Source organism: Rousettus aegyptiacus, unplaced genomic scaffold, assembly GCF_014176215.1.
Source record: "Rousettus aegyptiacus isolate mRouAeg1 unplaced genomic scaffold, mRouAeg1.p scaffold_m13_p_11, whole genome shotgun sequence".
Taxonomy (NCBI): domain Eukaryota; kingdom Metazoa; phylum Chordata; class Mammalia; order Chiroptera; family Pteropodidae; genus Rousettus; species Rousettus aegyptiacus.
The window spans coordinates 27,034,199-27,054,187 of record NW_023416286.1 but is presented as its reverse complement, the minus strand read 5'-3'; the positions used below and the strand labels follow the sequence as shown (position 1 = coordinate 27,054,187).

Here is a 19,989-nt window from a genome sequence, read left to right as displayed (position 1 = left end):
AACTTTGGCTGGCAAGTGATTTATCAAGTATGTTGTTGAAAAAGACTCAAAAGCTATTGAACTAAGTACCTCTTTTTCTGGAGTTCCTCTTCTTTCCCTTGGTGCACTTCTCCCCAAGTCAGTCAAAGTGGACGAGTAACTTCTAGGGGACTCATGGTCTATTGGAAAGGACAGGGCCAGAGTGAGTATCCACCTACTAAAAGCAGACTTGTTTAGCCATTTTCCCTGGTGGCAACTACTTTTCCCCTTAAATTTAGAGAGACACCACAATGGAAAACATGGTTATAAAACATAGAGGTAATCATAAAGTTGTGATACGAGACACAAAACAGAGCATTTCGAAAGGAAAATACCTGAGGTTGCCGAAGTATTACAATCGTATACATAATTGTTGCATTGCTAATATAATTATACAACAGCTTCCGGTATAAACACTACACAGTTGCAAGGATTTTTCATCTCAAAGACTTTTTGATATTTTCTACTTCTAGCCTTTTTGCCTCCAATTTGTAATTAGTCTTATAAGGTCTATAGAAGACAGAGAATAGCAACAATTTGTAGACACTGAAACATTTTGTGGAACATCGATGTTAGAATGTAGTAATGAAAAAGAAAGAAAGATGAAGAGAGTTTAATGATGGAAGAACCATGGTCGTGTCATTCTCTCCCTCACTATTTTTAAATACTTATTGAGTCCAAAGATGTCATCTTGAGGCTTAATTCTTAAAAGGCCTTTATCACTGGCCTTCCCTTGTGCTCTAGATTTTCAGAAAGTAAATATTTATTCTAAGAAACAAAGGGATTAAAATTCTCTAAACAAATAGTATCATATCACTTGCCAAACTGCTTATGAAATATTGTTTTCGTTCCTTTTAAAACAAAGTATAAATAATTAATTACTTTACAAAATTATGATTGTGAACGTCTCTTAATGGTATCTTATACTTTACATATTTATATGTGAAATGTAACTAGAGGCTAAAAATATTCCAGTAGTCTATGTTATAAAATTTTATCAGTACAACTGGGTCCAAATTTATAAATTATTTTGCTTATCCTTTAATAAATTTAGTTATATTGAATAATATGAAGCATTAAAAATAAAAGAAATCTGTCTGTAAAAGAATGAAGAATGCTGATCTGTAAAAAAGGAAACATCGTTTAAAGGTTTTGACTACTTTGATTACATGGAAGAATTATCTACCTACAGCAGGTAGGATTTCACTTAAATAAAAGATAAAGATGACTCTTTCTCTGTGAAGTGTGGATTCCAAAGTCTTTAGGCTTAACAAAATAACATGGCCATAAGTATTGCAGTTAAAACTTAACCAGCTATTTTCATAAATGCTAGAGGATTATTTATGTTTTATTCTAAATTAATCTATTTTATGACCATAGGGCTCTCATAATAATCATAAATTTTAAATTACTTTTACTAACTCGTGAAATATAAACTATTTTTCACTTGGCTAAACATAATCGGAAAGTATATATTTTATTAAAATACAAAATACCCTTTAAATGCATTTCAAAATCCTCTCAATTCATGTTTCAATGATAGTACATATTCTATCTACACGTAAAATTGAGGGATGATTAAATTAGAATTTTGAAAAACTGGAAAAGATAGCTAATTCATTTAAAAATTAGATTCTGACATGTCTCCATCAGTGAAAATTTCAGATTGTATAAATTTATTTTTTTAATTCTAATTTATTGTTTTCAAAGCATGTTGCACAGTATAAATGGGTGAAGATAGGTACTAATAATATAGTATATTTGTACAATGATAATTAATGGTTAAACCATATATTACATTAATATGAAATTTGAATTATGTTTCTTTTTTGTCTATAGAGATTATATTCCATACTATAAATTCTAATGTATTAGGAAAGTGAATCTGTCACTACTAACTTCTCTCTGAATGACCTCAGCGATATTGTCCTCTCTGGGTCTCAATTTCCTTTATTGTAAAATGATGCTTACAATAATACCTATCACCTAGGTTTATGCCAGTGTTAATTAGATAATGTATGTAAAATGTTTTACAACGTGTGCTACGTGGAAGACACTGTTGATGACCCATGTTTCAGCCTGGAATGTTCATTTCAGCTTCTTACAATTTACGTAGTAAAAAAAAAATGTACTTAAAGAATTAATGAAAAGAATGGTATAAAGATATCAAATACTGTGTTTTTCAGTTATGCAAACCTCAAAAAAAATGTTTTGCATCTGAAATTGCTATTTGTCCTCGCGTTGCCACTTCTAGGTAGTAATCTATTCATGAAAACAAATGGTCTAAATTCAAATGTCAATATAGGATTATTTTAGCAGAAAATAAATAAATAGAGTAACGGAAAGGAAGAGAAAATGAATACACTGTGTGATGGAAATGAGACTTTTATATATATACAGCTTAAAGATACATTCACAAAAATTTTTATCCCAATTGTGTCCTTTAAACTGAGAAAGTTATTAAACAAATCCCCTAGTGTCTTTTAATTGTTCATCAATTACTACATGACATATTTAAGTTTTGCTTCCTGGGTGTTCTGAGCAAATTATTTGTGAACAAATTATTGAGTGAATGACTACAAAGTTAATATAAAAATCAAAGAAGAGGCTATTTGTCAAACTATTGGTTTTGATTCATTTTACAACAAAAAAGAGGTAATGCAAAGTTATCAGTTTCTTAAGGATACTGATATTCAATTATGATTTCTGTCTTGAAATCTTTTTAAAATGATGAAATGTTTAATTTCTTGTTTCAATGTGACTAACAGTTGTTTCAATCCTAACATTAAGCTACAAAATGGTTTTCCCCAATGATTTTGAATGAGTAAATTTTTGTGAATTGATGATCACTTTAAGCCACACATCCAGTCCAAATATCACATGGGCGAACGAGAACTATTCAGTAAGACATGTTTGCACAACAAGCATTTGCTTTGCAACACACAATGATGCCAAGTGGTCTCACAGCCCAGGAATGATGAGATGTAGGAATGGAAAATGAAAGAGCTGGAGGGTGGGTATCTGAACCACAAGGAGAAAGAAAGAAAAGTTCATCCACCTTGGAGACTCAGTGTGCTCTCGTGGTCTTGGTGGTGGTAGTTATTATTGGTGTCCATGTCTTGGAAAGAGGCACTGTGAGGCATTCTCCCACATTCACTGGGGTACAATGGACAATGAATAGCACCATCTTGAGGCAGTGGGTGGAAAGGTTGGTGCATGGGGCTCCTCTTCAGAGCTTTAAGTGATGAATTCCTTTCAGGAATATCCGGCAGCAGTTCACTGATAAGACGGTGCAATATGCTATTGTCTGGCAAACTCCCCCTTCTCTTTTCAGCTTTAATTTGGTCACAAATGTCTTTAAGGGCAGAGTCCAGAGCCTCAAATACAGATGTTTTACATTTTGCCTTTTCCGTCTGTTTTCTGGGAGTCGAATTTTTTTTCCTCCGGAAAGGCACAGGACTAACTAGAAACGCAAGTTTAGAAAGGCCGGGGTCCATTTCTTGTCTTCTGGGCTCTTCAGCATTTTCATGTTTAGCTCTTTCATGCTTTAACATTGTGGTAAATCGTGTATAAGAGGCGGGGCACCTGCCTTTGCAGGAGCTGATGAGATGCCGGTGATGGTGGTGGTGATGGTGGTGGTGATGGTGGCTGGATCCATAAAAACTTTCGGAGGATGTGAAAGAAAAGTGATCAAAATCACTCTCACTGCAAAAGGATGATCCTTCTACATGAACATAATCACTGTGGTCAGACACCACTCCGTCTTGGTCGCTATCAGAAAACTCCACATGAGCTCTTGGTTGCTCATCGCTGGTGACTTCAATATGAATTGGCACCAGGGTTTTAGACTTGTAGCTCCGTTGTACCTGACAAGGGTGTCTACTTTGATTTTCTTCCTCCAACAAAGACTCAATAGAAAATCGCCTTTTGGGGCATAAACCATTTTGTTGTGGTTCTAGGATTATAGGAGATAACATTTCATCTCCTAAATTGGGCATGGATTTCGACTTTTGAATCAACTTTTCGAACTCAGAAATACGTGTGGGTACCATGTCCCTGGGCACCTCCTCCGTGGAGGACTGGCTCCATCCGTGGAGCAGGCCCTTGTGTTGCTGCTCCTTTTCATACTGCATTATTCTCGACTTTACGGAGCAAATCACCTCTGAATTCATCAAATCCTTGCGGTTAATGCGGTGCATTTTCTTGTACATCTTTAGGAATCCTGGGGCGTCGTGGGCCGGCCTGTGTCGAAGCCTTGATCTGCCATTGCTGTGGCCCTCCTGGATGTAGGGGGTCGCCCACGGCATGGGGCCGTGCTGCTGGGAGACCTCTTCGCACAGCAGAGAGCCCATACTTTCCGACTTGGTTTTCGGGTCAGGGAAGCTATCGCAGTCATCATTTAGGAGATCATCACAACTACGGGATTTGATTTTGGGAGAAACCGTTTCTTCGGTGCTGCTCCAGACCTCTGCATTTTGCCGGGCCATTTGCCAGCCATTTTTGAAAGTAATGGCTCTCTGCGAGTCACGCGGGACATCCAAATGCTGTCTGTAAGTGTTACAGTAATCTAACTCACTGGAGGGGTTACTGTTGAGCTCTGAGTAACTGCAAAGGGATGGACACATTTTGCTATCATCCCCACCTTTGAATCCAGAGCAGCGTGGTGGAAGAGAGACATGTGGAGAAGTTAAAAGTTTCACAAAGAGGAGAGCAGGTCAGTTAGCATCAGATAAAAGAGACAGCAGCATGGTTTAATCTAGACACTGATTGTTACACACGAAGCTTCAACTTTAGAGAAAAAAAAATGTCTAATTCTAAAACAAGGTAATTCTTTTGCCATGAATGTAACGTTGTAGATATTAAAGTTAACAAAACTATCTAGAAAAAGTAATTGGTGTAGCTAATATACCTATTTCCATTGAATAATTCATGTACCTTTCTGCAAATATAGTATACCAAAAACACAGTAGTACTTTATTAGCTAATAGCATGACCTGGTAGCAATTTAAAAGTTTAACAAATAATGCCAAAAGTGATATAGATTTAATCAAATTAATAGGGTCAGGATTTGAGTCTCATTTGATTTATAATAATAGAGAAGTAAAGAGTAATTTATAAATTTACATTTAATGAATACTCCCATAACTGTATCAAATAATTTTTCATGAGCATCAGGTAGAAAAAGCTATGAGACAAAATATTTTCCAAAATTGCAAAATCAAGATGCTGTGAACTATTGCTGCTGACATTTTTCCAAGAAAAAAATAATGACCACCTCTTTCAACAAACTAATTTACCTCTTTAATTGTTCAACCTTGAACTTCTTATTAGGCGATTCTCATAAGGATAACTGGATGTAATGTAAGACTTTCATCAGAGGTAAAGGCATCTTGCTTTCTTTCAGGGAGGGTCTTTTTAAAAAATTGTTTGCAATTTGATAAGAGAGCTAATCCTGACCTCAGTTGGAATATGTATGGAAATATTTCCTTTTGCTTTGCTGGGTCAATTAGTAAACGGGAGGCCAAATACATCTAGTGGGATATTTTCTTCTTAGAAATAAATCTAGTGGAGGAAAATATCACTATTGACAGCTCCTCCCTTACTGTCTTCCCCAAATTCTTCAAAAGTAGATAAGCACATTAAATAGATATGTAGCATTTGGGAAAGGAGGTTGACTTAATACTCCCCTAGGATAAAAACAAATACCTAAATGAGAATCCTTTTAACTTTTGGGTGGTATCCAAGCAAAACGAATCAATAGCATTTCATGACCTATTTGTTACCTTAAGACATTTGTTTGCATAAATGAGTAAAATCTGATAAGCATATCCTTGTCAATTTGAGAGACGGTATCATGAAAGGGGATCACTCCCTCTGAATCTTCCAGTTAGTATTCACAGCTTTATTAGGGTACGAAAGAGAGCTGGTGTCTTTTGTTTATCCAGAGTCCAGCCTGTTTTTACACAAGGACCAGCTAGTTCTTAGTTGTAACTACCATATGGCAACACTTTTAGTGCCTCCATTTCATACATGTAGCTGAATCTGTGCTATTTCATGGAAACCTCTGTTAGAAGCTATTTTCTTCATACATTTCAGTTTTTTTTCCTCTCTTTTTGCTCCAACCCCAGGATTGGAGAAGGCTTCAGAGCCCAGAATTTGGTATAGACCTAGGTATCTATGGGTGCTGGTTTGATCCTTGGTCTCCATATGAATATCTTGTTACAGCGGCAGCAATGCACTTGACAGCATTTCAGAGACGTAAAGGAGTGACTTGCTCTCTTTCAACTCAACTTACTGAATTTCCTTAGAGGAGACAGGCCATGCAGAAAAAATGCTTAGTGATATCTAAATTTTATAACTATGACTTGAAACCAGTTAGTTCTTACTAGTGATCTGTTGTGAAATGAACACTATGTTACATGCAGAACATGGGTATACTACTGCTTATATAAATATGGACCAAAATATAGAGAAATGATTACAGAAATGATTTTCATAGGTTAGACTAATTATATCTAGAATTAATTAAGAAAAAAAAACTAATTTATATTTTAGACAACAATGTTCTCTGTTGGTTCTTAGAATTTCTATTCTACAAATTTGATTCATTTTGTTTGTTGTAGTTCTATTAGAAAATTTTGACTACTTGCAAATGTTTATAAATATAATCTTTTAATAGCCTAGCAATACATTGTTTGATAGTTTGAATTTGTCCCCCTACCCCAAAAAATACACATAAATGATACATTTGGAGGACAAAAATAAGCAAAAATTAGCCTGGGTTGAGGAAGAAAGCTACTGTTCTGAAACTATAAATACGAACTATCTCTGGATAGTTATTACTCACTGCACCAGCTCTCATAGGGTGCTCTAGGTTAAAACATAGACGAGTAAACTGCCGGCATTTCAGTTTATCATTGTTTACCTTTCGCTCTAGATGGGGAAGAAGGAGAAGAACTAATGAAAGACTTTGTCAGGGCGGCGCTCGGTCCTGGGAGGTCTGCCCGGCCTGGGCTCATCCTGCTCGCACTTGGCTCCCCCAAGCCCCTCGGCGGCCCCACGGCAGGCTCGCTCTTCCTTCTTTTCCTGAAGTCACTGGCCAGGCTTGCGGAACTGAAAGAAGGAATTGGCTTCAGTTTGGTTGGTGCTGGAGGAAGCTAACGCGTGAACCAGAAAGACCAATGGAATATGCCAGTGACAGTATTGTAACTCTTATCTCCCATCCCCCAAACCACCTTTTAAAGAATTCATTCCTCGACAGTAAACACTATTTTTTTAAATAATTATTTCTTTAAAAAATTAATAAACTTAATTTTTTAAGAGCAGTTTCAGGTGACTGAAAAAAAGTGATAGGAAAGTGTAGAGATGCCCGTATATTCTGCCTATTACCGCCATTGTCTGTTAATGTGGTACCGTTGTTACAGTTGATGAACCATACTGATACATTATTATTAAATGTAGCTAAAGTCCATAGTTTACATAGGGTTCCTCTTTTCTGTCGAACATACGAGTTTTGACATATGTGTAATGACGTGTCCATCACTACTGTGTCATATAGAATAGTGTCATTGCCATACAAATCCCCCGTGCTCTACCTCTTCATTACTCCCTCCCCCTGAACACTGGCAGAGTCCTTGCACTCAGTCGTATTAAATGGTGTCGACAGTCTATAATGGCAGGAAATTTTTATCATAGCTCTGGGTCTGAGTACAGTATCATTTAAAGCAAATATTAGTGAGTGAAGATAAACATCACACAGCATGCTGTCTGTCAGATCATTAGATAAAAGTGCATCAAAAGCAGCAGCAACAGCATGCCAGCTCCTACGGTCCAGCAGTATGCTATTCGCTGTACTGACATTATTTTCTTATATAACCCATAGTGTTATCACCGTTTCACAAATGAGCAAGTGCAACACGCTTGCTTTGTAGGTGGAGAGGTGGAGCCAGACCTCAGAACTTGTCTGCAGTCTTCTAAAGAGAATGCCTCAGCTTCTCCTAGACTTGTTTTGCTGTCATTGTCATGTCATGTGAGGGTCTGCATGTCTTTACAGAAATCCTCAGGTCAGATTATAACTCCAAAATTCAAACATTTGAGGTGCATATATAGGTGGGAAAAGATATAAAAAGAGGGGTTGGAGGAACTCCTTTCTCAGTGACTATGTCCTCGGAATGACACTCATGAACCCAATTGACAAAGGGCTCAACTTTCAAAGTTTTCTACTTATGCCGATAGAAATCTATAGAAGGGCAAATTAATATTATGTAGATATTTGTTGTTGATACAGTATGGCTGGGAGCTTGTATTATTCAATTTGCTGTTGAACTGTGTCTGAATTTCTGTAATATTTTAAAGTATGATATTTAAAGCCTACCAACAGAAATTAACTTGGCAGATTTTTAATGTAGTTAGGACTAGCGGTTACAAGTTATTTTGGTTCAGTTCTACAGTGTCTGTCTGCTCCTTGCCAACTGTGTAAACCTTGTAAGTTATAGAGCCTAAGTTTTAGTTTACTGAGAGATAAAATGTGAATAATAGTTTAGAACTCATACTGGTGTCTTAAGGTCTGAATTTATTTACGTACTTAGAATACTTAGTATATACCAAGCCCTCATTTATTTGTAGTAACAGTATTTCTGATTTTTGTGGTCAAAGTATAATGAACAAATGTGTGTAGAACATAATTTAGAAAACATTTTATAACTTATAATTTTAAAAATATATATTATTGTAAGCATTATTTAACAATACTGAAAATTAGATGTTTAATCCCCATTTAAAGAAAAGAAAACTGGGTATAGACGAGATAGTGAAAGAAAGAATTTCTCAGTTTGTAAAGTCCAGAATTATTTCACTTGATTTTCATAAATTCTTGAATATCATCATATTAAAAGATGCGGAAACAATATAAAATAACTTCGTAAAGTATGGTGTTTTAAAAAAAACATGTAATACATAATTTCACTATTCTTTCACTGAAAAAGAAACCACTGGTATAGAATATTCTCACTGCATAATGTCATGAGATTCTTACCTACTGGGTCTTTCCAGACTTCTGTCTATAGAGGATTGATACAAGGAGGCCTGTTAAAATATAATAATAATAATACCATGAAAATTTTTACCATGACAAAACAATTTGTCTGTGAACATTAAATTAAGTACCCTAAAAAGGAATATTGTAAAAATTGAGAGTAAAAATACCATTTATTGTGATTGTAAAAAATGTCTTCCCAAAGAGAAATCATGCAACCTGATTTCTACTTTCTTCCTATCTCCTTTCTCTTTTGATATGCTCTACTGTATTTCTCTGTTTTACTTAAATTATCTACAACTCAAGCATTGCCTGGGGTCAAAAAGAAAAAAAAATCAATGACCATTCGTGTAAATAGAAATTTTCTATATAAAGGAATCATTTGATGTTTTAAAAATAATTTTTGGTCATCACTCAATCTTTATAAATTTTTGTCATGTTGCCAGGTGTTATTTTTAAAACCTAAAATCTAAGCAGAACTTGAGAAGTCTTTCATCCGTCAACATAGACATGGCATTTTAATACAAACCACAGAATTTGGTTTGGAAGTAAATTAAACTACAGGTACTTAAATCAAATACAGATTTAAATCTTTCAAATAGTGAAGTTCAGTATTAGTTTTAAAATAAATGATTTAATGAACCAACATATAGCTTTTCTTTTAACTGTTAACATTTTCATCAGAAAATCAACTTTCAGTGGTCCATGGTTGTAAGGACAAAGAAAAATAGAAAATACAAATTGATAAATAATTCTGGATTTTTATAGTGCACGCCATTTTCATACTCCTTTGTTCTGAACAGTACAATGAAATAGATATCAAATAAAAATGTTACATGAGAACTTTTCACTTCTCATGGCCATTTACTGGAATAATTGGTAAAATACCTAAAAGGAAAGAGAGGATCAGTAGTGAACTCTAGAATGGTGACTCTGCAAGGTGAAAGCAGTTGTGATCTGATGCCTAGAATATACAGGAAGAAGGAAACTAAATAGTCTTGGCTTTAGTCAGATTTGATGATTAATTATCACGATTAAGCTGTGGTCTGATGAACAATTGGAATTCTAATTTGAAAATGTTCTCCACTATGAAAGTTAAAAAATGTCGGCCAGAAAGGCAAAATATGACAAGTTTTATCTTAAGTTCCTATTACACAGGAACATTTTACTAGAGTGCAAAAAACCTGCTTAGCAGAAATTAAACCACACTTTAAGAACTATTTCTATAACTTTAGTTTCTATGTGTAAACTAGCACCAATTAACCAATTTAAATATTAGTATATAATTTTGAGATTCTTTATGTAGATCAGTTTGACGAGCCCCTTACATTTTCATTTAATTTCATCTTACTGAATGAGAATGGAATCTTGCTCAGAAACAACAAAAGTGTCCTCTGCAAGAGAATATTTCTTCCATTTTAGACAGAAAAGAGCAGTTTAATATTTTTAGGTCCTAAAAAACGTTTAGATTTCTAAGCTCTCGACAAATATAAAATTAGAAAAAAAAATAGTCTATTGATCTAATAAATTTATGTGATTATTTTAAGTCACTGAACTCTGAATTGGACAGTGAAAAGGCAGAAAATAAATATTAAATAAGAAGAAAGACAAACAAGTAAATAAAAAAAACAACAACAAGTAATTATATTCCAGTTTAGAAATATTAATTCTACATGTTTGCAGAAGAACAACACCAAAGGGACACTCAACCACAAACCACAGTTGATCATCAAAAAGTATAAATTTCAGAGCAATCTTAGGATACTCCGAGAGTGATCGGAAATTTGGAGTTGACAGTTTGGGATGACCCTAAATAATAACTGTTATATGAATTAAAATGTAGCAGTGAAGAGAGGGCTCTACACTGACAAATTTTTTAGACTTTGGCTAAGAAACTACAATAATTTCTCCTCATGTTGGTTTCCACAATTCATAATAAACTGAAACAGATTTCGTGATTTTATGTATATCCAAAGGAAAAGGTTCAATATTAAATTATAAGGAAACAATAAAAAGTCTAGATAGATGACTGAGAGAAAAACTTGTATGATAATCGTATGAATGGTACCGAAATGGAAATTACCTCCAGAAAAAGAGGTACCCTATTTTACCTATTATGATCGACTTCGTATTTACATATTACTATTATTTTAACACATCTAAACAAAGGTCATTTTAACAAAGTGGAGACATTGAATTACTCATTTTTGTTCATTGATCATGTGGTTAAACTTTGCTTAAAAGTTCATAATTGTTGTTTATTAAATAATGTTTCTCGGTTATATTTATGGATTAGAAAATACGTTATTCTGGGGGAGGAGGGAGTCTGGTGCGGGGAGGGCAGAAGTAATGGGGTAAAAGGGTCAAGTATGTAAAATATGAAGCTATGTAAATTACAGCAAGTGAATAAAAAAATATATAAAAAGAAAATATGTTATTCTTGGCATATACAAGGCACTTGATAAAGAATAGCTAAGGTAATGTCTAATCAATTATAATTTTTACCAGAAATGTTTTACAAAAGGTTATTTAAGATAGAATCCAGAACCTTAGGAGTATTTTTTACAGTCTGAAAAACCATGATGTGACATTAATAACATAGTTAAGATGCTATCAATCATATACCACGCCCTCTGAATCAATTAATTGATTGATAATGGCAGATCAATTTAGCCATTAGCAGAGCTTTTACATGTGATTTTTTTTTGCCACTACTATAACGATATAGATTACATAGAATTAAATTTTTACTATTTTTAGCCCAAGAATTATTGTGTAATGTTAAATCCTAGAATTTATTTCACAGAAATAAGTAGTTAATAAAAAATAGTATTAAGTTATTTTTTCTAAAAGATTTGAGCTCTAAATACATCTATTAGAAGTGCTAAAAGTATGATATAAAGGAAACAGCCCTGAAGTGAAGGTTAAGAGATATGTAATTTATTTTTAATTTGCCACCATTTTACCATGTGATTTTGGACATTACTTCCTAAAATCATTGGGCTCCACTTTTCTTGACTGAAAAATGAGAGCTTTGGACATGGTAATCTCTAAATTCTATTCTTAATGAACCAACTGTCTTAAAAATATTCTAGAAATACTTGACCAAAATATTTGAGAGAAATAGCTGACCAAATTGAAATTTGAAGTAAATTCTTAGGTTGTTCATATGTTGAAATGATTCCCTTTCTTCAGATGTGAAGGAAACTCAAGAATAGAATTGCTTGCTGTATTTGATTTGCTTCAGATTATATGCCAATCTGTAAAAATAAGTCTTTAAAAATGACTGAATTCAGTAACCTAGAATGTTTTTGACTATTATATTTTACTTTTAATTTAATATATAAATATTTTGATCACATCTCTCTTTAACATGTGCTCTGATGCATATCTCAGGATAAATAATTTGGAATTACAAATCGAAACTTTAGAAAGTTTGGTATATCCTACTGAGACTGTTCCTACAATTCCAGTTTTCACCACCATGTGTCAATAGTACTTCCTGCAGCACGGACATCCTATTAGTTTTATTTTCTAGTTGCACATACTTAACCAAGTTAAGACTATTCACTAAAAATAAGATATTTACTAAGTGTTTTTGTATTTCCTTAGGACCACAGAGAAACTTTTGTGCAAAAAAACAGTTTACTTTGCTCCCATCCTAGATGCTTCTAAGAATTCCTACAGAGAGCCTTTTGTATAGCTGCTTTGGCTTGTGTCTGCTAATGAGTCCTAATTATGCTTTCCAAAATGTTTTATTTTTCTTCGCAAAGAGCAGGACAAAAAGCTTTTGACACAGGATTATTTCTGCCTTTTTAGTACTCTCCTTGACTAATTCAAATAAAATTTTACATTGTCTGGCATAAACTTTTCTTCACCAAGCAGATTATCATGAACATCCCTAAACAGAGATGGCAAATACATTTCATCATATGTGCCAGTGATAGAAAATCTATTGTAGTGGCTGCCTGGACTAGAGCATTGGGAAGGATTTAGTAATTTCTGTCAAGTGTGTAGAACTGGGAATTTGTGGCATGTGTGCTAGTAATTTGTCAGGTATATTTTTGATTCTGTCTAATGCTAAAATCCACAAATTATATTTTGGAAATTGAAAGACTTAAAAATGAATTTTAGGACTATATTATAGGGCATAAACATCTAATTGTCTAAGAATCTAAAGTGTCATTCTGCTCTGAGAAGCCTTCTAGTAATATTTTAGTTTAATTGAAACAGATGACCAGGGGGGATCACTTCGTAAATTATATCAATGTTTAATCACTACGCTGTACACCTGAAACTAATATAAAATAACCTAGAATGTTAACTCTAATTGAAAAAAAACACAGGTGGTTAATATATACACTAAGACTACTAGTGATTTGATTTTTGGTGCTCACACTCCTGGAGACTAGGACTTCAATGAAGAATTCAACTCAAAGATGCAGCTGGAATGATTCTTTCCCTATGTTTCAGAAAGAGCCAGTGCCTTTGGTACAATTAATGTCCAAGGAATGATACTGGATACACCCCGATGATACAAAGGTAGATTTTCAAAAACAGCTTGGATACTATAGTGAATCGTAAAACACAGATGTTTGGAATCATAGTAACAGCTCCTAACAGAGAAATCTGAAAAAGAGAATAATTGTTTTTTTACCTCATTGGAAACACCAGAAGAATGATCTTGAACATAGTCCAGAGCCTTTTTAGGAGGCTGGGTGTAGATGCACCACATAAGCAGAAGTGTAGAGATGGAATGGAGGAGAATCAATGGCAGCAAGGAATGAACATGTGGAAAAGGTGACAACAGTTAGAAATTGAGTGCTGACAGCATCAGGTACACATAAAGAGTGACATGAATGGAGCAAAATGGGGTAGTCTAGGAGAAAGAGTGCTATGCTCAATATTCTCAAGCACTGGGCAAAATTACTCGTGATTTGATTAGTATATTTATAAACTCATTTCATCAAATCAAATTAGCACTCCTAGTCTCTCGCCACAGAGGAATGCAAGGTATATTAAAGAAACATTAAAGGAGCAAGTGGATAGCATGCTGTGAGTTTCCATGTGTGGCTGAAATGATTATAGAAAAATGCTGGTGATTTAGGCTCAGAACAGAAATTGGTATAGTCCCTACAAACTATTTAACCAACAATAACGATACATATAAAATAAAGCTAGAGCGTTTTCTCTGAAATTAAATACATTTATGTGACTACTTGGATACAGAGGAGAAAAAAAATGAGAGAAACTATTCTTATTAGGTATAGAAATTTGAGGGAAAAAACTTTGGTTTATGTTCATTTACAGTCACTTTTGGTCTATTTCAATAAGATAATGAATCTAACCAACTCTCCTTTGCATTTTAATGAACAAAAAGGACTAATCTAAGCACCTAGTATAAAGTATGTGGTTTAGTATATGAGTATATAAATCAGTCTATGATATGGCAAAAGAAAGATTGTACTCTCTGATCTTTAATAAAATTCTGTAGAGTGTAATCAGTATCTTCTTTGAGAGTTTAAAATTCAGAAACATTCAGTAAGAGTATAAAAGATATGTTAACTGACATTGCTCAAATGTACTAGTGTTGGTAGATAGAGTTCCTTCCCACAACTTGAGTTAATAAAGAAAATCATTATTTGAGACCTGGGTTGACTCTTTATGCCAAATAGGCTAAGGGACTCCCATAAGATACACCTTTGGTGGGAGGTTTGGGGACCAGAGGTATTTTGGTGATTTTCAGTAGTAAAACTAGAAATCAAGGCCCACACAGGGTTTCCTTATTTTTCCTTTTGCATACATCCCTAAGAGTAAATGAGGTATTTTATCGTGGAAATACTCTAGCATATGTTATAGTGGGAATTGCCTAGAGGTTTTGTTTGTTTTTTTGTTTGTTTGTTTGATAAGCCTGGACTTAACATCTGACTCTGCAGCTTACTATCTTGGGCAAACTATTTAACTTCTCTGGTGTCTGGTTTCTTCTTCTTGGAGGGGCAGTGTGAAGACTGACTGAGAAAATGAGTACAAAACCCAGTACTCCCCAGGTTCTGGGTGAGTCTTCTGCAACTGGGAGCTATAATAATGGTAATTATTATAAATGTCACAGTGCTCTTCTGATTAAACTAGACCAAAAAGGACTGTAAACAAACAAAAAAAATCTATAAATCTGTAATAATTGACTATTCTAGGACGGAAACTATCTCAACATTTTGAATTTGCTTAAATGTAAAGTAATCCTAATGCATGATTTGGAGGTAAAGAAAAACTGTATAGGAAATGTCTGAGCACATTTAAACACTTGGTACAGAAGTGACTTTGGGCTAAGCTGTACCAAATTTGTGTATATAGTACATATTCAGCTTTTGTTCTCTAAATGACACCTATCTCTTCTGATAATGGTATGTTTTATAAATCAAACAACATTCTCCTAATTTTCTTATATTAATAGTCTAGCCTCACTTACCGGGCGTCCAAATTCCAGTTCTGAAAAGAATTTATACCAGGGCTCATTTTCTAAATCTATGTCATCTGGATGTATGCGATCAGTCTGGAGCAGACGTGAAGGAAAAGGGAAGGAAAAGGCACACTGAGCTAAGTGAGGGAAACGCTGTGTGGTATGAAAAACACACGCGCGCATTCACACGCAAACATGCATCCACTCTCATCCAACAAATCTCAGCCGGAGAGAACAAAGGAAGTAAAGTAAAATGAGTAAAATTAGGGGATGAAGATGAGCTTCGATGACATCACTTAGGCCCCTAGTTTTCCCTCTGTCCACCATTTCTGCTTTTCTCCTTAGCTTGATGCATAAACAACGAAAAGCTGTCTGTGACTGTAAGAATGAGCACTGATAGCGCACCAGAGTTTTAAAACAGGCTCAACTCTGTCACCAAGGAGCTCTTCTGGGTGGGACACTCCATTGCCCCTCCCTCATTGGTCCCAGCGGGTGAGTCTGCAGACTGCGGACTTAGGATTTGCTCTGGTGCAGGCATATGGAGAGCCCGGGGGAGCGGGAGGGGAAAGGTGAGGAGAGGAACAGGTGAGAGGAGTGAGAGGTGCTGGGAGGCTGTTAGGGGTGATTGGCATGAAGAACCTGGGATCTAGGTGAGAAAGAAAAGGGGCAGCAAGGTGAATAGCCAGCTTCTCTTTGTTTCGTAGCCTCTGAAGAATAAAGGCTATACCTGAACTTCCCAACAGGCACTACGTAAGTGAAAGAAGGAAGGAGCTCACCCAGATGGGGGAGAGAGCCGGGGTGCTCGGGCTTGGTGTGGGGATGCCACTCCTGGGAGGAGGGGAGGGGCTACCAGTGACTTCTCCATATGGTGAAATAGAAATAGGCTTCCGGCCGGGTTCCCTTGCAACAGGTGTCGGAGTTGTTGGGAGAGGGGGCTGGAAAAAAGAGGGGTGAAGGAAAAACTGATTCATTACACAGAGGTTCTTGAGGGACACCAGCTAGCAGTGCTTTGTGCCCTGCCTTAGGCAAGGCGGGAGGAAATGTTTCAGAAAAGTTAAGTGTCCCTAGGGGACCCAGATAATTTAGGGATGGTTCAGATCACTGAAAAGATGTGAAGACAAGGAGCCTCTCAGAAAGAAAAGATCCTCTTTTATAAGATCTCCCAAATATCACCTTCAACCTGTTTACCTTGAGCTAGAGAAATGGATTTGGATGGGGTTAGCTTTTTCGCAGTACTGTGGGTGGCTAAAGGTTGGGGAGAGGGTGAGGAAGAAAATTCCATTCTGGTTTGCTTGACACTCTGACATAGAGGAGAAGCCAAGTTTTATAATGGATTTGCTCCCCTCCGGTGGTTTCTCAACATTGTATTTAAACAGGTAACTATGAGTGTTAATATAAACAGTTTGTGAAAATACATACTATTACTTTAGTACTAGAAAAAACAGACACGTAATACATGCCCGACCAGACTGATTTGGGCCACCGATTTTCTATTAAAAAATGGATGTTTAAAGTACTACATATAGGTGCAATTGGATAGTAGTATTTCCAGTCTGGCATAAAAGCCCCCCAGTTCCCTAACCGCCATCCCCCTTGGCCAGGAGAGGACATATTCTTTGTAATATTGGGTGCTTTGAGGTAGTCCGTATTCAAACTAAAACCATTATTTTGATATTAGCTTGTCCAAGTATTTTATCGACATCTCGCATTCCCAACAGTTTTCTTAATAATATGCAGCCTACATTTAATAATTATATCCAAAATATTTTTAAGATATGCTTTTTATTTCAATATTTTATAATGAGATTATAATGGTAGCTACAGACAGTGAGAGAAAAGTGGAGACATCATAACAAAATGTTGAAAAGGTCTAAGTTATCCGATGTGTGCGGTGATTGTGACACTTGTGTAGTAACTCTGGAAAAGATTTATAAAAGGATACTAAGTAATAAAAACAGAATATGACCGTATGCTTGAATAACAGTTACATGGTACCACAAAGCCTGTGCCTGGACAAGCTCAGTAACAAAACACGAACTTATGTGAAAGATCACAATGGTATTACGGTATTGAGATTATTTTTCTCTTTCTTTTAAAATATTATTTTGCTGTACTGGTAGATCATCATGGAAAACATCCTATAAGTAGTAGCACAAATGTTGCAGGAATCTCGAGCTATTTCCTCTTATTTATGCCAATATTATATTTGGTTTACATTTCAGAAGTAATGTGAAATTAATAGAAAATATTCAGGTAACTAATTTATCATTTTCTTTTTAATTTAAAACTTGATCCAAGCTACATTTGATTCAGGAGTGCAAATGTACTAATTGAGATATTGATATTACTAAAATATTGCTTTTTTCCTGATTATCGTTTAAATAATATCTACAGTGTATAACCATTTCATGGAATAGTTTGGCTGGAGCTAATTTTTAGGGTGACATTAGAGAGAATTTTTCAGTGAATTTTATTCTGTCTGTAGAGGCCCATTACTTCTTCCATAGCAAAAGTAATCTTTGGCTTTTTCAAATCTAATTGTTGCTAAAGTTATATACTTGAAATATTATTATTAATTCTTGATTTTATAATCTCTACTTTCAAGTATGGTATTTTGTTTTGCTAAGAGGAGACAAAAATTTCTTGAGGAAACAAATTTATTTAAAAAACATTTTGAACAGCAGAGGGCAGCAAATTTACTAAACAACTAACTATATTTACCAGTGGTTACAAGTTTACTTTGACATCTACCTTAAGAAAATATATATCAAAAAGATATACTAAATCTTGATTTATAGAAATATATTTATATTATAGAATATGGAAAAGGGAGCAGAATATCATCCTGTTTCATATCTTATAATGGCAATTTTCCATGAATTACGATTTTGTAGATTAAAATAGAATAAAAATTCAACTTATAGTCGCAATGGGCAGCTGTCTAGGATCCATGCCAGTTGAAAACAGCAGAGAAAACGCCCAAAACAATGATAATTGATAATTGTCTATAATTTTGGAACGTAATGAAAGGCACACGCTTGAGCAGAGACTTTATGGTAAAGAAACTGTAAGTGGCAGAACTAGAATTTCCTCTTTGGTGTGGCTGACCTATTTAGCCACGCAACAATTAAATGTATTATGTAGCAACCTAGATCCACGGCTAAGGTACACAGAGGCCTCACAACAGTCAGTGATATGCACACAGAGGGTCACCCAACAGACATACATGAATATTCATAACCCCACTAACTCAGCACTTTGGATGTATAACTTGAAAGTTCCTTTGAGTTGTATAACACAAACATTAACACTCAGAAACTCATTTAGGAAACATGATTATGCTTTACTCTATTCGCTCATAAAAGACAATACAAGAGCAGAGATACTCTTCCCTATCTTTCTAGCCTTTTTTGGTCTCTTCTCATTTTGAAAAACCAAACAAACCTGGGCTTAACACTAACGTGTCATCAGTGCAAGAGAAAATGCTTAAGAAAACTTATAGCTAAAAATCACACATGATTCTTATTTAAAGGTAACCAATGTGCAAACAGTTTTTAAAGTTTTTGTGTTTTCTACAGTTTTAAAACATTTTATTGCTTTTCAGGTTATAAAAATTCTGTTCTCAGTATTATCATTGCAGGAATGTAACTTCTACATGTTGTTCTAGACAAAAAGAAGTATCAACATGATTTGGTTCTTTAAAATTTATGCTAATTAAATGTTTAAGCTTTCATGGCATTGGCTACTAGGTTTTATATTTATTATGAGGTCCCATAATAAATGCCACACATATTGTTAGTTGGGGTAATTTTTTGTGGTTCAAATCATCAGATGAAATGCAAAAATTTTATAGCTTATGCCTTGAGAGACAGTCTTCAATGATAAGCTTAAGTTCACTGAGAGTTTAAATTGCGTTTTAACTCTGCAATGTTTTCAATGATTGTTTCTGCTTTTATCATTATGCGTTAGTTTAATTATTACTGAGAACGGTACCATCTTCATACTATTTTCTATTTTATCAAGCACAGAGGGGTCTTGAATAAATGTTTTATTTAAATTTATTTTATTTTAATGTGTCTCACTATAAACTTATACAATCCAGATGGGATGTAAAATTTCTATTAATTATCATCTCCGTAGAGAGTTTGTATAAGTGTCTCATGGAATAAATTGTGGTTCACGTCAGTTAAAGATAAATTCCTGGTGACTACGAATTACTTTTCTAGATCAAACATTAAGCCCATTTAATCAACATTTCTAAACTTATAGTCAAATGAATATCTATGCATTTTAAAAAGTTGCATTCACTTTTACTTTCATGTTAAAGAACATAAACACATATTCCATTGATTTCTAAGGAAGAAAGGGATCCTTTTGGCCAGAGTCTGGGGAAGGATTTTTATCCAAACAGTACTGCACCCCTGACCCCCTTTGCCCCAGCAGATCATGGAATTAGTGAACCACAGTTACTAATAGCGGT

At 34.8% G+C, this 19,989-nt stretch overlaps 1 protein-coding gene across 17 annotated transcripts in view; it reads right to left on the bottom strand.

Annotated features, from left to right (window-relative positions):
• SORBS2 (sorbin and SH3 domain containing 2) overlaps positions 1-19,989 on the bottom strand; it is a 300,348-nt gene that overhangs the window by 31,310 nt on the left and 249,049 nt on the right. For 5 of the 17 annotated variants that reach the window (XM_036228657.1, XM_016143940.2, XM_016143939.2 and 2 more), the window contains 6 exons: positions 16,286-16,444; positions 15,519-15,602; positions 13,710-13,766; positions 9,053-9,102; positions 6,944-7,131; positions 70-158 (listed from right to left, as the gene is read on the bottom strand). In XM_036228657.1, coding sequence (XP_036084550.1) covers positions 70-158; positions 6,944-7,131; positions 9,053-9,102; positions 13,710-13,766; positions 15,519-15,602; positions 16,286-16,444 — 627 coding nt within the window. Of the gene's footprint in view, positions 1-69; positions 159-3,076; positions 4,661-6,943; positions 7,132-9,052; positions 9,103-13,709; positions 13,767-15,518; positions 15,603-16,285; positions 16,445-19,989 lie in introns of all 17 variants that reach the window. The other 12 variants (XM_016143937.2, XM_016143935.2, XM_016143934.2 and 9 more) reach the window with 6 other exon arrangements.